At 36.0% G+C, this 19,987-nt stretch overlaps 2 protein-coding genes across 5 annotated transcripts in view; one reads left to right on the forward strand and one right to left on the reverse strand.

The window, feature by feature from the left end:
- The window catches only part of LOC106711967 (alpha-(1,6)-fucosyltransferase), a 30,686-nt gene extending 10,700 nt beyond the window's left edge, over positions 1-19,986 (reverse strand). Inside the window, exons 1-3 of the mRNA XM_045680819.1 lie at positions 19,809-19,986; positions 16,628-16,795; positions 10,707-10,829 (exon numbers count right to left, since the gene is read on the reverse strand). Coding sequence (XP_045536775.1) covers positions 10,707-10,829; positions 16,628-16,761 — 257 coding nt within the window. The 5' untranslated portion in view covers positions 16,762-16,795; positions 19,809-19,986. The remainder of the gene's footprint in view (positions 1-10,706; positions 10,830-16,627; positions 16,796-19,808) is intronic.
- Positions 1,481-6,902, forward strand: LOC106717237 (probable RNA-directed DNA polymerase from transposon BS). 4 transcript variants are annotated; one of them, XR_006756276.1, is made up of 2 exons: positions 1,481-1,597; positions 6,727-6,902. XR_006756276.1 is itself a non-coding variant. In XM_014510997.2 (2 exons), exons 1-2 carry the CDS (start codon positions 3,916-3,918, stop codon positions 6,771-6,773), a joined length of 768 nt encoding a protein of 255 aa, XP_014366483.2. In that variant the 5' UTR covers positions 3,721-3,915; the 3' UTR covers positions 6,774-6,902. The 4 variants fall into 4 exon arrangements, 1 of the variants encoding a protein (XP_014366483.2); XR_006756275.1 differs by lacking the exon at positions 1,481-1,597 and adding an exon at positions 3,721-6,573; XM_014510997.2 differs by lacking the exon at positions 1,481-1,597 and adding an exon at positions 3,721-4,636.
- Position 19,987: the final 1 nt, after the last annotated feature.

Here is a 19,987-nt window from a genome sequence, read left to right on the forward strand (position 1 = left end):
GTTGACTTCAAACATATCATTGAATTTTTTCTCAGATATGTGCAGGCAGCATCACTATGTTTTCCTTCATCGTAAGAACATCGGATAAATGTACATATCTAAATCGAAAAACACATTGGTACATGGCGGGATTCGAACCCAGGATCTGCAAATTGCAAGTCAAGTGCCACGAGCCACCGACGCCTAATAATTATATCTTTTTCTAATCTAGATTTGGTGTATTTGATACTTAGCACATTCACTGTTTACAAAATAAAAAAAGGTAACAGCTGGGAGCCAAAACTTTTTATGGTGAATTTTTATTTAGTATCTGGGAATGTTTGAACATATAGATAAATTAATAATGTTATTATAATTATTTAAAAAAAACACATTTTTGCATTTGAGCACTAGGGATCATCATTTTGAGCACTAGGGATGGCAATGGTTTAGTTCACTAATATGTAGATATTTGTTCCACTATTGCATTTCTATGTATTAATATGTTACAAGATTTTGACAAAATCAAGTTTTTCATCAAATTCCAGAATATTGAGTAAAACATGTAAGGATACTAATCAAAACCAGCTTTTATCTCTTCGGTTCAAGATCTTGTAACATTTCATACACACCCACACATACACACATGTGTCATAGCATTGTCACTACATTATTCCCACAACAAGAAGAGCTGGACTACGAAATACCCGCAAACGCCGCCGAAGTCCCTGCAATCACGAACGAGGAACTCGTAGGCGCATACAACGCAATAAAGAATAAGAAGGCGCCGGGTATGGATCGCATCCCTAACGTAGCTCTGAAGGCGACAATGAAGGGAGAGCAAAATGGGTTTCAGGAGGTATTTAACAGTGGTCAGCAGTGAATTTATTAATAAAAAAATATATTTGTTGTTTTTCAACACGAGTGGTTTGGCGAAGATTAATTTTTAAATAGTGTAATTTTGTTTCCTGAAAATAAATTAAAAAAAAAAAAAACACGCATTTTAACTTATTGAAGCACAGTAAAAATACATACATTGAAGGCTAAAGGACACCGATATCCAATGCCTAAATAAATTAAAAACGAATACAAACTGATTTTCCAAAAAAAAAATTTTTGTAAATATGTTTTTTTTTTTTTATTATTTACACTTCTGTTTCTGTGGCATATAAATAATGAGAGTTATAAAGACGGTAGATTAATAAAGTCAGTCGTTAATATGCATTCATAAGATGTTGTTTTATTTTACAAGTCTCCCAATACTACAGTTTCCGCATCCGTTTCCGTTTCCGTTTCTGCTAAAATTTATATTTGACATCTGTTTCCGTTTCTGGTTCCGCTAAGACACTTCCGTTGCATCACTAATGGTTGCTATGGTAACGGTAATCCTCAGCCAATAGCGAAGACCTTCGTTGTCATTTGAGCATTTGAATTTTGGCATTTGGAGTTTTGCGCATATAAACAAAGTTTTTCTGTGTAACAAAAATATTCGGATTCACGTTTTGACAGGTCGGTGGACGCACGTGTATCGAGGTTTTGGTGTTTTTATTTTGCATTTTAAGTGTAAAAAGTTCTTATTTATATTTTAAATTGGTTAATACTAACTCTTTTGCTGCTGGTAAGTAGAAAACTATTTGTTAATTCGTGAGACCAAAATGGAAACAGACCCTCCAAGCGAACCTCCCGATCCGGGAGCCACTCCTTCCCGCAAACGGCAAGCAGACGATGGAACAGTCTCCTCCTCTTCTAAAAAATCTTTGTCTGATCCCTCCCAAGCAAACCCATCTATAGGAAATTTATATATTCACCCGTCATTTGCCGAAGGCCTTAAATCTTACGCCAACGATGATAAAGGTCCATTCGTCGTCCAAGTCTCTAGGGACGTCGAAGACCCGACTTCCGGAGCCTCGTTAAGAGCCATTACTTTTGGTCAATTCCTTCACAAACATAAAATAAGCTCCATCTTACATGATGGTGTTAAAAACGTTGGTCGTAACAAAATAATCGTCGAGTTTTCGACAGCTCATGCAGCCAACCACTTCCTTGTCAATCCTATCCTCTCCCTATGTAAATTCAAAGCCTTCATCCCCACATATAATATGACCAGAATGGGATTGGTGAAGGGAGTCCCCATAGACTGGTCGATGAGTGAGCTCGTTCAATCTTTGGAGCTTCCCCCAGGCTGTGGTGAGGTGCTCAAAGCCCGAAGGTTGAACAGAAAAACAACTCAGGAAAATGTCACCACCTGGATACCGACTCAGTCTGTTGTCCTGACCTTTAGGGGTCAAATACTTCCAAGTAAAGTTTATTCCTACCACACGTCCTTACCTATCGAAACCTACAAACTTCCTACCATTCAATGCTTAAACTGCTGTCGTTTTGGCCATACCAAAACAATCTGCAGATCACAACCCAGGTGTTATAGGTGCTCCCAGTCCCATGCAGGGGAATCTTGTGAAATAGATAAAAATCTAGCCTCATGTCTACATTGCTCAGGCAAACATTTTGCCAATGACAAGGCTTGTCCTGAATTCACTAGACAGCAATCAATTAAAGTAATTATGTCTCAGAATAATATATCCTACATGGAAGCGGCAGCTCAATTCCCTTCTGTCCGGCGATCCTATGCTGAGATGGCAAAGGAAATGTTTACTCCTCCCGCCTATTCACCTAAGACCCCCTCCTGTCCGACAACTCAACCCACACCCAAAACTTCCTACCGTCAAACAACATTCCGGTCTCCTCGCCCTCGAGCCCCACCAGGCAAGGGTTATGACAGAGGTGCTCACCAGAATATTGTTGGTGAATGTGCTTCATCCCTTCCGAATGGACATGCTCTTAATCAAAATTCTCCCCCCAATGAAACTCTACCTATGTTAGAACAACTTTCCACTCTCCTCCTCAGTCTTATCACTCCTTGTAGTGACATTCCTCTACCGTCCAACGTTGCCAAAAACATTTCCAAACTTTTTAAAATCCTCCAAGATGGCCCCAACAACCATACTTCAATGGAACAGTAAAAGCTTACGGCCCAAAAAACACGAGTTATGCTCCCTCATTAACCTGCATAAACCTGTCATTGTTGCCATCTCGGAGACATGGTTCATGCCTGGTTCCCGGTTCCGGGTACCTGGTTTCTCCTGTTTGAGGGATGACAGAAATGATGGGTATGCAGGCAGTGCCATCCTTGTTCGGCACTCCCTTCCCTTTTCCCAAATCCCCCTTCCTCCACATAGTCAACAGATTAATGCTGTTGCTGTCCGTGCCTTAGACATTTCTTTTGTATCTGTGTATATTCCTCACCCTACCCCATCTCTACTTCCTGAACTTCAATCAATCTTATCTTCGGTCCCAAGTCCTATCATCGCCTTGGGTGACCTTAACACTCACCACACCATGTGGGGGTGCTATGGCTGTGATGGGTTTGCTCCGCTGCTGATTGACATACTTGATGATGTAGGTCTCTGCATCCTCAATGATGGCTCTCCAACGCGCAGGGTATTCCCAAATCAGAACCCTAAAACTGCCGTGGATCTTTCCCTCTGCTCTCCTAATCTTGCCTCCCAGATTACTTGGAAAACCCTCCCATCCTCATACGGCAGCGATCACTTTCCTATCATTCTCTCATTAAACAATAGGTCCTTCCTTCCTTCTTCTCATGATCCGCTTTTAAAATATCAACTTAAAAAAGCAAAATGGACAGAATATGCCAGATCTGTTGATTTCTTGATAGACTCCTTGCCAGATCCGGTAAGTGATGGAAATATTTTAGCATGCTACGATCTTTTTTTTAAATCTCTCATATCTTCAGCTGACTCTCATATTCCTAAAAAACACCCTCCCAAAAATCATCTGCTTTCTTCTCCCTGGTGGGATGATGAATGCAATGATTTATTTGCTCAAAGAACATCTGCAGAAAAGACATATTCAAATTGTATGTCTCAGGAGAACTTTATTAAATATCAGAGGCTTGATTCCAAAGTTAAAAAGTTAGTTGCAAGGAAGAAAAGAAGTAGTTGGACTCGGTTTTGTGAATCACTTAGTCCTAGATCCCCATCTTCAATTGTATGGACGAATATTAGGAAATTTCGACGTTCCCTCAACCATACTGATCCCTCATCCAACAATCCCTTGGATTGGCTTAATGACTTTGCTGACAAATTGGCTCCACCTTATGTCCCTAATATTGACTTGTTTCCAAATTTTACTCCAACTCCCTCTTCAGATGATATGGATGCTCCCTTTTCTTTTTCTGAGCTCCAAATTGCTCTGAATGGCTTAAAGGATTCGACACCAGGGGAAGATGGCGTCCCTTATTCGTTTTTGACTAATCTAAATGACAAAGCTAAAATCCATTTCCTCAATATAATTAATAAATTTTTTGAAACTGGTACTGTCCCTCACTCCTGGAAATCCCAAATAGTTATTCCTGTTATCAAACCTGGTAAAAATCCCTTGGATTCTTATTCCTATAGACCCATAGCTTTGTCAACTACATTGGCAAAAATAACAGAACATCTTCTTAAAAACCGCCTGGAATGGATAATTGAAAGTAAGAATATTCTTCCCTCCTCCCAATTTGGGTTTCGGAAGGGACTGAGTACTACTGACAGCCTCGGCATATTGACAACAGACATCCGGATAGCCTTTACAAAAGGCGAGTACCTTGCGGGCGTTTTTCTAGATATCGCTTCTGCATATGACAACGTTCAACTTCCGGTACTCAGGCAAAAATTGCAATCTCTGAGTATCCCGCCGAAGTTAACACATTTTATATGTAGCCTGCTGTTCTGCAGGTCCATAGTGGTCAAACACCAGTCATCCTCTCTTCCCCCCAGACTCGTCTGGAAAGGTCTCCCTCAAGGCTCAGTTCTCAGCCCTCTTCTATATAGCATTTATACACATGATCTCGAATTGTCTGTCAGCAGTTTTTGTAACATCCTGCAATACGCTGATGATATTGCCCTCTATCACAGCTCTGGCAGTGTAGAGGAAATATCTTGTCGTATTAATTCTGCTTTATATTATCTAGGTCAGTGGCTTTCTGATCATGGTTTGTCCCTCTCTGTAGGGAAATGCCAGGCAGTGGTTTTTACAAGGAAAAGGTCCCTTCCATCCTTCCAATTTTCAATTGAGGATCAACTAATCCATCTTTCAGATAAAATAAAATTTTTGGGTATTTACCTTGATAACCGCCTTTCTGGAATTGCACATTCTGAACATATTATCAAAAAATGTGAAAAGGGGATTAATGTGATACGAGCAGTAGCAGGAGTCTGGTGGGGTGCCCACCCATACTCCTTAAAACTTTTATATAATGCCTTAGTTAGAAGCCATATGGATTATTGCATGTTTATTCTTGAACCTTTTAATAAATCCGCAGTTCAAAAACTTAATAATATTCAATTCAGATGCCTCAGAATTATACTGGGCGCAATGAAATCTTCCCCCACCAATGCACTTCAAGTGGAATGTGTGGATCCTCCTCTAACAATTCGTCGCCAGTACCTTTGTGACCGGTTTGTTAGCAAGATGTTACAATTATCATCCCACCCCCTTTGGCCCAGATTAACTCAACTATCTAGTGCTCCCCAATCCCGTAACTCTTCATCATATTTAGTAGATAGTTTTTTGAAATACACTAATCTCCCTCATCCGGTTTCAACTTTCCCACTTAATCCATTGTTTTCTACCCCTTATAATGCTCTAGTATATAACCCTCTTATCATCACTGATATTGGCCTGGTTAAAGGTGCCCCAGACACTAACAATAAATTTCAAAATTATATTCACCAAAATTGGTCAAATCACATTCTTATTTATACTGATGCATCAAAGCTGTCCCCTGATGGCTGTGTTGGTGCTGCCTGTTGGGTTCCCAGGTATAAAATAATTTTAAAGTTTAAATGCCCTCCCGAGTCTTCTGTGTTTACAGGAGAAGCCACTGCTTTATTGGAAGCAATTTTGTTTGCACATTCCCATAACCTCAAACAAACTGTAATTTTGACTGACTCCCTTAGTTGTTTAATGTCTATAAAAGAAAATCCTTTTCGAAGCAAGTCAAGATTTCCCATTATTTTGAAGATCAGGGAAGCTTTGCTCTCGTGTAATCAAAAAGGATTAACCATAATTTTGGTTTGGATCCCTAGCCACTCCGGTATCCCTGGAAACGAGACTGTTGATTCCTGCGCTAAATTAGCTGTTATCTCTGGCTCTCTTGACCATTTCCAAAACTCGGCTCAAGATTTATGCGGTCTTGCAAAAACTTATCTTAACCGATCTTGGAATACACTCTGGAATTAATCAAAGTCCATCAAAGGCAAATATTATGCCTCAATCCAGCCGGACATACCAACTCGACCATGGTTTTTCAAATATAGGAATGCTGATCGCTGGGTCACCTCTACTATTTCCCGGTTACGGCTTGGTCACTCTTGTACACCTGTTTTTTTGGCCAAACTCCGGATAAGGAATAGCTCTATATGTGAATGTGGCTTGGATGAAGGCACTGTATCACACATCCTTTTCAACTGTCCCAAACTTCTTCATCCTCTTTATGATGTCCTCCCCCCTAACATCCCTCGTCCCGTAAACGTTGAGTATTTGTTAACTTTTGTGTTTAGTTCATATTGTAGATTTTTATGTAAATATATAGAATGTAATAAAATTAAACTGTAGTGTATTATCGATTAAATACTTCTTATATATAATGATTAATTAATGTTTGTTCCTTTTGTTTTTTTGTAGGTGTGAGTGTGGCTAATGTTAAAAATAAACTTCTCTTTACTACATAGCTGATCAAATTTCGCAACATATATCACCGATCAATCTCCTTCGAGCCTCCCTCTTCAACGCGACACTGGCGAAACAATCAGTGCCCAGTTGGCACACCTAAAAGCCACTGCTTGGAAATTGAATTGAAAAATATTCGGAGTGCCACAGATTTCATTATAAATTCATATGTTAGCTAAACATAGTTAATTTGTATACCGATGAAGTAAGCGGTTATTGTTCTATTGAACTTATATAGAAAAGGTCATCAGTTAACCAGTTACAATGATAAGGTCTAGTTTTATATTCTTTAAAAATAAGTCAAATTACAATTTCTCAGTATCAGTATTATAAAGTATAATTTTTGTAATATTAAATTAACGTATTTTCCTCGAGTATCAGGATTTTCCTTTTAAATAATACAGTTTCAACACAAAAATTACCTCACTCCATATTATCGTTATATTCCTATTTTTATACAACAAAAATAGCTACTTTTTTTTTAGACTACCTACACAATTCTTGGTTCTAACAGTCATGACGATATGTTTTATACAGAAATTTTAATCTCTGAAATCCAGGGTTATACTAACAATCATGTCAATGTATGTTGCATAGTTATTGAACAAAATCGGATCACTACAATTTCAAACATAAAGAACGAACAAATCAAACCTATATTTTAAACATAACAAAACGATAAACTGTAGTCATAAAACTTTACACTTTACCCGCAATTAAAAAAGAAACACCACACAAACTGGGCGTCAAAGGAAAGACCGGAGACTGAGGCAAATTATAGTGAAACAGTCGGCATGAAACATTCTAGAATCCGTTGCGAGATTACTGCAATTAGTTCCTTTGTACATTCCTACAGGAGCACTAGACAGACAGAATAACGGTCTTACTCTATTATTGTGTACACATATCTTTTCTGTACATTTATTATGACACAAAACAGATATTCACATTTACAGTCAAACATACTCCCGAAAAACATTAATCTTAGATTGGTCGAGCTTAAAGTGTTAAAAAAATGATCTTAATCTCATAGTACATAGTACATATAACCTTTGAAGCGACTTCAGTCGCACAAAATTTACAAAAAAAATCTCATTTAGTACCCTTCATTTGCTTCCACACTATGTTCTATATTTATACCAAATTTCAGAGTGATCCGATGAACCGTTCTGGAAATACCTAGCACCAAACATTTGCATTTATAATCTATATATATAAAAGAAAGTTGTGTTAGTTACACCATTTGTAACTCAAGAACGGCTGAATCGATGTGACTGAAAATTGGTGGGCAGGTAGCTTAGAACCAGGAAACGGACATAGGATAGTTTTTATCCCGTTTTCTATTTTTTATTATGCGCGGACGGAGTCGCGGGTTAAAGCTAGTATTTTATAAATTTACATTTACAAAAGTGTTTTACACACAGACACTCAGTATGAAATTATCTTTCAAGGTAACTCATTGTATTTGTTCAATTACTATAGAAATAAGTCTATCATTATTGTCCAAATTGCTTCCGATGTTAGTTGATACACGTGGCTAGATGACTGTATGATTAATTCCAACAAACAAAAATAATATAGAAAGCAAAAGAGAAACGTATACTCCAATAATCACAAGAGATAGGGCTGCCCCTCTTCGGTTTCGAGTCGAAATATTCGGGTGTACGTCTATTGAAAGTGGCCAGCCCTATATAACTTAGACAATGTATTTCTGCGACAAAGCAGTGAGTGCTTTGTCGTAGACATGTGGCTACATAGTTTGGAAGGGGGACGTCGGAAAATTTCAGCTAACTTCTATTGTACCCAAGTTTCATAACGACGCAGTTTCCAGCCACTCGACGCACAGGCGAGCTCAATAAACCGGTACAAGTTTTAACAACCCTATATCTATATTATACTTAGCAAGAAGTTATGCACAAAAAATATATATTTTTTACTGTGTTTTATAAATTCAATGGGTCCAACGCTTTATAAAAAAGCAACACAAAAAGATAATCTTCTAGAAAAAAAATCCTATTTGCACAGCGCCTAAAATATGATCACAAAAACTACATTGTGGTTCCAGTCTGGTTTCCGCAAAGGTCACAGTACTACAACAGCTTTATTAAAAATTACTGAGGATATTCGTTCCAACATGGAACTTAAAATGATAACAGTGCTTGTCCTTGTTGATTTCAGTAACGCCTTCAATGCTGTCGACCACGATCTCCTTCTAGCTCTTTTAAGCCAGCTGTATTTCTCTCCCTTCTCCATTGACTGGTTCAGTTCATATCTGCGTGGTCGCAGTCAAGCTGTTCGATGTGGTCAGACTATATCCGACTGGCTTGAAGTGGACACGGGCGTCCCCCAGGGCGGATTACTGTCCCCTCTCCTTTTTTCTCTCTTTATAAATCTGCTTTCCCCTCATCTCAAAAGTAATTACCACATGTATGCTGATGACCTGCAATTATATAGTGCTGCATCAGTCAATGACCTAAATTCTGCTATATTATCACTGAATAATGACCTGTCTCGTCTCCAAAAGTGGTCTGAAGCATACGGTATCGTCATTAACCCACACAAATGCCAAGCAATCATTATAGGTAGTTCCCGCCAGTTAACTAAAATCATTACTGATGACATCCCGTCCCTTTCACTCAACGGTTGTGTCATCCCGTTTACGAGCACAGTCAAGGATCTGGGTGTCATTATTGACTCCGAGCTGCGATGGTCAGCCCATGTCAAAGAAATTTGTCGCAAATTCTATGCATCTCTCCATTCTATCATCCGATTTAAACACTTCCTCCCCGTCAAAACAAAGCTTACTTTAGTAAATTCCCTTCTTCTTCCCATTATTGACTATGCCGACGTTTGTTTTATTGATCTAAATACCGACTTACTGAATAAGCTGGATAGACTACTTAATAACTGCATACGATATATTTATGGTCTTCGCAAGTTCGATCATGTGTCGGATTTCCGATCAAAACTAAAATGGCTGCCCATCAGGGAACGTAGGAACGTTCGTATTCTCTGCACTCTTTACTCAGTATTAAATGATACAAATTACCCCACTTATTTAAAAGACTTCTTCAAATTTCTGTATGAAAATCACGAGCTTTCTCTTCGGTCCTCTGACAATCTCTCACTATCTGCGCCTATTCATCACTCGTCCTTCTTGGATAAATCCTTCTCTGTGACAGCTGTTAGACTGTGGAACGATCTTTCACCTAACATTAAAAAAGCCTCCTCCAAAATTATTTTCAAGCGCCTGATTCGGCATCATTATGTTAGGAGACTCCATTCATAAGTAGTCTTCTCGCTGTTATCGCTTATTATTGTACTTATTAATCTAGAGCTTTTATTTATCTTATTCTTTTTCTTCTACATGTACAATGTTTTATTAATATTATATACAATATTTTATTAATACCTATTTATTTCTAATATTTTACTGTATTATATAATATTGTATTAGTAAAATAGTATCTTCAATTCATATCTGCCCTGCACATAATTATACTTTCCTCTCATATACCGGATGACTGGTAGAGAATGCCTTTAGGCATTAAGTCCTCCTTGTACTTATAAAAGTGCTAAAGAATAAATAAATAAATAAAATAAAAATTGTGGGCATAATTGTTGATAAAAAAATCTTGTTCTATAGACTAGTAGTATCCATTATCCTAAGATGAAAAGATATATAACAAATAAATGACTAGATGACGCCCGCGACTCTGCGCGAGTGGAATAAAAAACATAACTTAATAAGTAGACTCTGTGTTCTTCCAATCTACGTTGTACATCTATTCAGAATTTCAGCAAGATCCATGCAGACGTCCTGGAGATACCTTCTAAAAAACATCCATCCATCTATCCACACACAAAAAATCACAATTACGATAGTAGTAAGATTTTTGCCCCACTGATCCAAGAGGATGGTACATGTAACTTACCCTGATGACTTCCTGATTTGTGCGATAAGGTTGCTGTGCTGCTGACGCAGCGACTCCAGCTGTGAGGACAGGCTTCTATAGCGCTCTTGGAAGTCCAGCACGTCGTCTGTAACGCCATTACACCTGGAAGATATCATAGTATAAGCAGTATCCTCGAATCTTACACAAACTGACACCTTTCCTAATAATCCTTACGAATTTGATTGTACGTTCAACAACTAAGAATCTGATTTGAAAAATTATATTTTCATTTACTAGTACAATTATTAAGCCAAGTTATATATAAGCTATTAATGTCATCGTAGCTGAGCTATCTTTCTTAAGAGCTCATCAGAAACAATAATAATTTGTTAAAGTATCGATAAAGGAGCTAATTTGATAAATTATTTGAAACTTAATAACGTTACAACAATACTGTTAAGTTAACAAACTAATTGAAAGCAACCACACTCATCTATGTGTTATCATAAATGTGAATGTTTAGGTGGATAGATGGATGGATGTTTGTTAAAAGGTATCTCTAGAACTCAACGGATCTCGATGAAATTGGGCATGAAATTAGAACATAATCTGGAATAACCACGTAGGCTACTTATAAAGGTTTATTTTTTAATTCCGAGCGGATGGTGTCACGGGCGACACCTAATACGTCATAACTTTTAAGAGTACCAAATAAGGTTACAATGTCAGTCGTATTGATCCTTTACGTCATATCTTATCAAATGTCAAGCATCAAGATGATTCTTGGGGTTACACATAATATACATAAATATAACTGGACCGAACTAAATGCTCAGCTTTTAACAACCATTTACCCAATACAGTCTTAAAATAGTTTTGGATCATTTCTAGTCAAGTAACTGACCTAAATATTTGCAACTACGTTTATAAATCTAGCTTTGCCAATTATTTCACAACTAGCTTTCGCCCGCGACTCCGTCCGCGCGGTTTAAATAAAAAAAAACTTGAGAGGTGTCAAGGGACACCCGGATGAAACGAAGTTCCTTTTGTATAATTAGTGAAGGAACCAATGTTTATTCTATGAATAAAAAACTTAAGTCTTCACAAGAAGTACATTTTATTTCTATGAATTTTCGTTATATATTGTCACGTCGTTGCCATGGTGAAGTAGCGCTCATTCGTCGTTAACATACTTACTATAGCAAAAAGTGTCGTGACAACTTTTCGTAAGAATTTTTTCCGTCTAGCCCCCTTTCACAACGCGCGATAAGGAACTTCGTTCCAATAAATGATTCTGATAATATAAGTTAACAAGGAAATTATGATGAGTTTCAACTTAGGTCAACGTCGTTTATATTTACCTATTAACCGTGTATTTTCTACTTGAACATGACGCACATTGAAAACAATACAAGTTCGATCCGATAAGAAAATCGGTTTATTGTTTTCGCTTGTAACGGCTTATTTTACGCTTCGGTTTGAGTAACATTAGACCGATATGTATTGCTTAAGCTTGACCTAGACCTAGGGTTAATAGCCAGATAACGACGCGACGGTGAAAAAAATGAATTTCTGAATTACACATAATACGAGAATTATTAAATTTTTTTAGAAAGGCTATAGAATTTTCTAAGCATTTGGAGTCAATTTTAAAGTGTTTGAAATTTAAAAGAGTAGGTTAGGGTATATTAGTAAGTTCAATAAACATTATTACCTCATGATTTGATGTTTTCAATAAATTTATTTATCACCAACATTTATCAACAACAGGAAAAAATAGAAAAGCAAACTTGACATACAGAATAAGTTATTTTAAAACATATTTAAGATATTTTCTTTCGTGAGCCATTTGTTATTCGGTACGGTTTTACCCAAAAATAAATATAACGGTAACTTACATTATCTTCCCGTTGCTATATTTTAGTTTAAATTCGAATATCTATATATATAAAAGAAAGTCGTGTTAGTTACACTATTTATAACTCAAGATCGGTCGAACTGATTTAGCTGAAAATCGATGGGGAGGTAGCTTAGAACTAGGAGACGGACATAGGATCTTTTATATCTTGTGTGCATTTTTTTATTCCGCGCGGACGAAATCGCGGGTAAAAGCTATAGTACTATATATGGCAAAGTACGCCGTCGGTTTGTAAATAATCTAGTTTGTACTCAGTAACTTTTATTTAAAGATATATATAGGCAAAAAAATTGTAGATGGACAACTAAGTAATGTTCCTTATTATGTTTTGATTCAACCCTACTAATATTATAAATGTGAAAGTTTTGATCAGTGACCCCTCAAACTATTTTGGACAAGTGACCCCCTATTCCAAAATGAACTGTTAACTCAGACCCCCATTGCCAAATTATTTACTTTTAAGATCAATTATTGTTTTATTATTATTCATTCTGACTTCAATAGAAGAAGACAGAGTGAGAATTAGCAATGCTTTAAGTTCGATATCGACCCCTTTGGAAATCCCTGGTTTAGATGGATGGATGATGATGGATGGATTGTTAGAAGGTATCTCCGAATCGGCGTCACGGGTGACAACTAGTTTTATACTAAAAAAAAATTATTGAATTTTTATTTTAATATATAAACAAATTCTTCATTTGATTTTTATTTTAATTATGTTAAAGGAATGGCTGACAATAAGCCATGGGAACTCTAGGATATAGACTTAGAAATAATATTTATGAACTAAAAATAATACGGACATATTTTATAAAAATATCCTGTAAATTACACACTATAACAGATCCTTTTTTATAATCTATCTAAACACATATACATAAGCTAATTGTTTTGTTATCGCTTTCAATCTCTCTCAAAAAAATGAGACAAGAATATGTTTTTGTAAAAACGTTTCGACAGTGTAAACCTGACCTTAATAAAGTTCAACAAATGGTCACCATCCATGACTTTCACCGTACTAATGTGACGGATGTACACAAGGACAAACAAAAGTACCCATCGCTTATTATTTCGATTTGGTCGTTAACTTTACGTGTAGATAATAGCCAGATACCACTTACGCAATCTACCTATGTTAATAATTGTTATAAACTAGCTGGCAACCGCGACTCCGTCCGCGTTGAAAAAAATTGTATGTAGCCTATGCGTTCTTCCAGATTATGTTCTACATCTATGTAAAATTTCATCAAGATCCGCTAAGCCGTTCCGGAGATACCTTATAACAAACATCCATCCATCTAATCTTTCGCATCTATATATATAAAAGAAAGTTGTGTTAGTTACACTATTTATAACTCAAGAACGGCTGAATCGATTTGACTGAAAATTGGTGGGCAGGTAGATTAGAACCAGGAAACGGACATAGGATAATTTTTACCCCGTTTTCTATTTTTTTTTACTCCGCGCGGACGGCTCCGCGGGAAAAAGCTAGTTTATAATATAAGTAAGTAGTACATTTATTATAATTGTAAGGTTAGGAAGAGTATAATACCTATTATACTCTTCCTAACCTTGTAATAACAAATGTAGCCTTTAGTTATGAATAATTCAACATCAATTTTTACTCACGCTACCGTGACGTTGGTCTTGACAAACTAAGTAAACGCTTAAATATGTAACAAGAATTCTTTGTCAAAATGTTATGTTTTTTTGTGTACATTACACGGTTTTACAAAACAAAACCGTGGAATGCGAAGTATTGCAAAAAGGAAGGAATTACAACTAACAAGTAACTTTTGTAATTTTAAGGATGAATGAAAAATTTGGTATTTCAGGCTAAATGGCAAGTAGTGAAGGCAGTTTGATGTAAAATCGAAAAAAAAATTACATTCCTTAAACCCAAAACGTTCTTAAACCCATCATATCATCTTTAGAAATCCTACTAATATTATAAATTCGAATCTTTAGATGAATGGATAAACGTTTTTTTGAATGTATCTCCGAAACGGCTCAATAATGGCTAGATGAAATTTAGCATTGATGTAGAACATAATCTGGAAAACACATAGACTTTTTTTTTTAATTCCGCGCGAACGAAGCCGTGTTTCGCCCCCGACCTCTAGGTGATGTTTTCATATCTACTAATTAGATATGATTTAAGATGATGAAATTTACCTCAGATTTTGTTAAAAAATATGTAGTTTTATATGATTGTTAAAATATATATTCTCAACAGTATTTAATACTAATTAAATGAATGTTGTAACAAAATAAAAGCCTCGTTAGACCAATAAGAGTTGGATTCAGCGATTAAACAATTATCATTGTTGCTGTAATCGAGGATGTATCGAAAAAAATAGCACGTGTGAAATAAATATCCTTCACATTTTTCATTCTCGAGTCAATGATATTTACGGTTCAAATAAATAAAGAAATTAATATTTGCGAAATGGACATTGAAAGACGTATTAAATTGTGGAATCGTTGACAAACAAACATGTTTAATAGTCTAAGAAAGTGATTCCCAAAGTTTAGTTGGACCCTCAGGAGTTATCCGAAAACCTAGCTTGGGTCCTTGATGGCAGGAAAGCTAAAGGTTCACAAGCTGAAGAAAAAATGTAGCAACGAGAGGTTCACTGAAACTTGCAATATTTTAAAACGAGAAAATAGTTTGAGAATCTATGGTCTAAAATCTAAATTTCAATAAACTTAGACCCCAACACTGGTTACTAATAAAAACGAAGATCCATGAAATTTCAACCCCTGGCTTGGGAAAAAAACCGTAGCCGAAATATACAACATATGACCATGAAGAATTCGAGTTAAACATTTAAAGGTGGCACCTTTAATCACGACAGATCAATCTATTATATAAAATTCTCGTGTCACAGTTTTCGTTCCCGTACTCCTCCGAAACGGCTTGACCGATTCTAATGAAATTTTGTGAGCATATTGAGTAGGTCTGAGGATCGGCCAACATCTATTTTTCATACCCTCCCCCCATTTTTTAACTGCGCGCGGACGGAGTCGCGGGCGACAGCTAGTAAAGGTATAGAATTCAAGTTATATGCGGGAGGTCATGAAATATTTATTAGCGCAATGCCAATGTCTTTCAATCAGAGATCGTTGCACTTGAATTATGTAATGTTTGAAAATATAACGTATGTTTACAAAATTAGGTAAACAAAGACACGTTACATTTCGCTGTTCAATGAACAAACGAAATTAGTGATTTTAAATGGGAAACATTTTTTATATTTATATTTTCAACATTGTCTGAAAATTATTTAAAACTTTAAAATGATAATTATGACACTAAAATTGATAAAAAAATAAGTATGACTCCATCCGCGCGCAGTCAAAAAAAACTTAATAGCGGTATGAAAAATAGATAGTAGCCGATTCTCAGACCTACTGAATATACATATAACATTTCATTAAAAATCGGTCAAGCCGTTTCGGAGGGGTATGGTAACTAAAATTGTGACATGAGAATTTCATGTATAAGAATATGTGTACTTTAAATTCATTGTCTTCTATTTGCAAAAGGTGCAATCTTAAAGTATGCGAAAGGCGAAACAACATAATACGAAAAATATTGGCTAAACCGCATTACTTCGGAATGCTGCGTATTGAATTATTTACGACCAATTCCGATGTCCCGATAATTTAGGGCACATTTATTTACGACGTGTATGTACACGTATGCATGTATAGGTACATAAAACGTATATAATATTTTATGTTCAAGAGAATATGATATTTATTTTACATGTTATATAAGATATGGACCCTTAACCTCATATGAACTGTTCAAAGTATTCTTTAGCAAATGAAAACTGCAGTCCATGTATGCCTGAAGTCTACTTTACATGCTAGGAATTGTACAACTGCTTAAAACAGTCCATGTACTTGGAGTAATCAAAGATTTTCAATATAATTTAGATGGTACAATATATAGGTAACAAGTCCGTTTTCTTCCCTATGGTCCATAGTACCTCCCTATTGGTCTACTATAGGTGTGAGTTGTGTTGTTACCTACCTTAGCGGCGATATGACGAGGTATGTGACGACAATCCACACAAAGAGTAATACAACAGCAACCCGCTTCCATTTGGCTAGGTACATCATCAGGTAATCATTGACAGTCGCGTGGCCGACGGGATACTGCTTCATGATAACCGGCACATTGTCACTTCCGTGTCCACACCTGAAACAATATCATTCTTATTATTATTACTACTAGTAGATAAACAACTAATTTTGTTAAAGTAGTACTAGCTGTCACCCACAACTTCGTCCGCGAGGAATTAAAAAATAACTTCATTAGCCTATTTATCCTTCTAGACTATGTTCTACATCTATGCCAAATTTCAGTAAGATCCGTTGAGCCATTCTGGAGATACCTTCAAACAAACATCCATCATCCATGGGCTATGGTTTACACAACTCCACGGCTGGCGTTTACTTTGTGTGAGGGTAGGACATGGATTATTCTAACCAAACCAGCAGCTCCTTAATGTTTCTTTGATTACCAGGACCATAAATTCCTGACCAGATGGAAAGAAATATTTTCATCATGTCTGAATCTCTGTCTGTGGTTTCATAGACAAAATTTTTTTTTACTATTATATCTTATTATTACTGAAGACTAAAAGCTTATTCATTCTGTAGTACAAAGAGGAAAGATTCTTAATTTAACTTGTAACAAATAAACACAAAAATGCCTGGACTAATTTCAAAAATTCTTTAACCATTATAAAGCTACATTATCACTAGGTAATATAAGCTATATTATATTTAATATTTAATCTGTGTGAATTAAATTGTGCAAAAAAAGCTAAATCTAGTTTATTTATATGATTAAAACATAATTAGAATTTACTATTTAGCATCCTTGCTCTATCACTTACAACACAAAACTGATCATATTTATATTGAGTCAAAACAGATTAGAAAAATCAGAATACAATTTAAAAGAGCAAATTCATTTTACATGTTCATTAATATCAGATAACAAATGACTGATTTAATTAACTTTAACAGCTAGTGCAGTTGAGTTGTCAATATGCATAGCATTTATAGTTTTTCTTAATTTATTTTACAACTAGCTTTTACCCGCGACTCCGTCCGCGCGGAATGAAAAATAGAAAACGGGGTAAAAATTATCCTATGTCCGTTTCCTGGTTCTAAGCTACCTGCCCACCAATTTTCAGTCAGATCGATTCAGCCGTTCTTGAGTTATAAATAGTGTAACTAACACGACTTTCTTTTATATATTAGGTCCTTACATATGAAATTGGCGTTTTTCGTACTGGCCACTTTAATCACGAATTTCTCCTCTTTGGTAAGGATTTCCAAATTCAAATTTGTACAGCTATAGACTCATGTATTTGTGGTTCGATGGCCGTCATTCATTTGTTTTTCTTCTTCTGTTTTTTTCTGTTTGCGTCACTCATTTTACAAAAAGGAAAACTTAAAATATCGCATTATTTACGAGTACGAGTTCCGCCGTGGCACTAGTGCTGCGGAAACGACTCGAAGGGTGAATGATGTGTATGGCGGTCGTGTTGCAAAAGAAAACACAGTTCGTTTTTGGTTCCAACGTTTTCGTTCTGGAAATTTCGATCTGCAGAACAAGCCCCGTGGACGGCCTGAGACTCAAGTTGATAATGAAGAGTTGAAGGATATTGTGGAAGCGGATCCATCGCAAACCACGTCCGAGTTAGCTGCAGGCTGCGATGTTAGTGATAAAACTGTTTTACTTCACTTGAAGCAAATTGGGAAGATTAAAAAGCATGAAAGGTGGGTACCTCACGAATTGACTGAAGCAAACCGACAAACGCGCGTCGACTGTTGCGTTACATTACTAAACCGGCACAATAATGAAGGTATTTTAAACCGAATCATTACCTGTGATGAAAAATGGGTTCTTTACGATAATCGGAAGTGCTCAGCGCAATGGTTGGATCCTGGCCAGCCAGCCAAATCCTGCCCCAAGCGAAAATTAACCCCAAAAAAGTTACTTGTAAGCGTTTGGTGGACTAGTGCCGGTATTGTTCATTACAGTTTTCTCAAATCTGGCCAGACTATTACGGCTGATGTCTATTGTCAGCAATTGCAAACCATGATGGAAAAGCTAGCGGCTAAATAACCTAGGCTGGTCAATCGCTTCACGCCACTGCTGCTTCACGACAACGCTAGACCACACACTGCGCAACAGACGGCTACTAAATTAGAAGAGCTTCAATTGGAAAGTCTAAGACATCCTCCGTACTCCCCGGACCTTGCTCCAACAGATTACCATTTTTTTCGAAATTTGGATAACTTCTTGCAAGGGAAAAAATTCAACTCCGATGGGGCAGTCCAAATCGCCTTCAAAGATTTTATTGATTCCCGTCCGATTGGTTTTTTTAGTAAAGGGATCAATGAACTACCTATGAGATGGCAAAAGGGCATAGAAAATAATGGTTCATACTTTGATTAATTAAATATATTATATTAAAAAATATTCGACTTTTTGTTCCTCCCATACAAACGCCAATTTCATATGTAAGGACCTAATATATAGATAGATATGTCAATGGTTTTATTTTTTATAATGGAACTTTTTCACCAAAAGGTGTTTGTGAATAGGAAAACTATTATGATTAAATTATGCACTTAACCCTCATACATAGAAAAAACTATAAAAGGAAATCTTTTTCAATAATGTTTAAAGGAAAAGAACTTATGACATACAAAGAAGAAACAGTTGTAATTTAAAAAGGGGCGTCTTTACATTTCAATGAAAATATATTAATGACAATAATAGATTAAACTACAAAAAGATGCAGAATAATTAAAGTAATTCATATGAAAAAGTAATATAATTTATTACAAGATACGAAAAATATTACAAGATTATGTTAGTAATTTTATTTAGAATGTAACATAAATTCACTATATTTGTCGCATATAAACCCATGTGAATACTCTCTATGTAATCGTACGATATCAGGCACAAACTCATTCAGGATCCAGCCCGGATACCGACAATTTAGATCAAATCTTTCTAATAGAACACAGAACACAATGTATGCTCCATATCGACCTATACGTATTTTCCGATATAAAAAACATAGATGTCAAATTGTAAAACAAATAAAATAATGATAGTGAGTAAGGTGAGTTAATTTATTAATAATAAAGATGAGATTTAATGCTATCGAAAAACAATTTACCTCTTAGTTGTAACTTGCAAGGTATAATACGCAGTGAAAAAGTTCACAATTTTTTTTAATATTAATGAATTAAATAACAATGTTAGTCTGCATTTACTTATAAGATTATATCTAATTTTAACATAAAAATATAACGGTAGACACTAGAAAAAACTAAAAACGGACAAACTCAGCACTTA

Source organism: Papilio machaon, chromosome 14 (genome assembly GCF_912999745.1).
Source record: "Papilio machaon chromosome 14, ilPapMach1.1, whole genome shotgun sequence".
NCBI lineage: Eukaryota > Metazoa > Arthropoda > Insecta > Lepidoptera > Papilionidae > Papilio > Papilio machaon.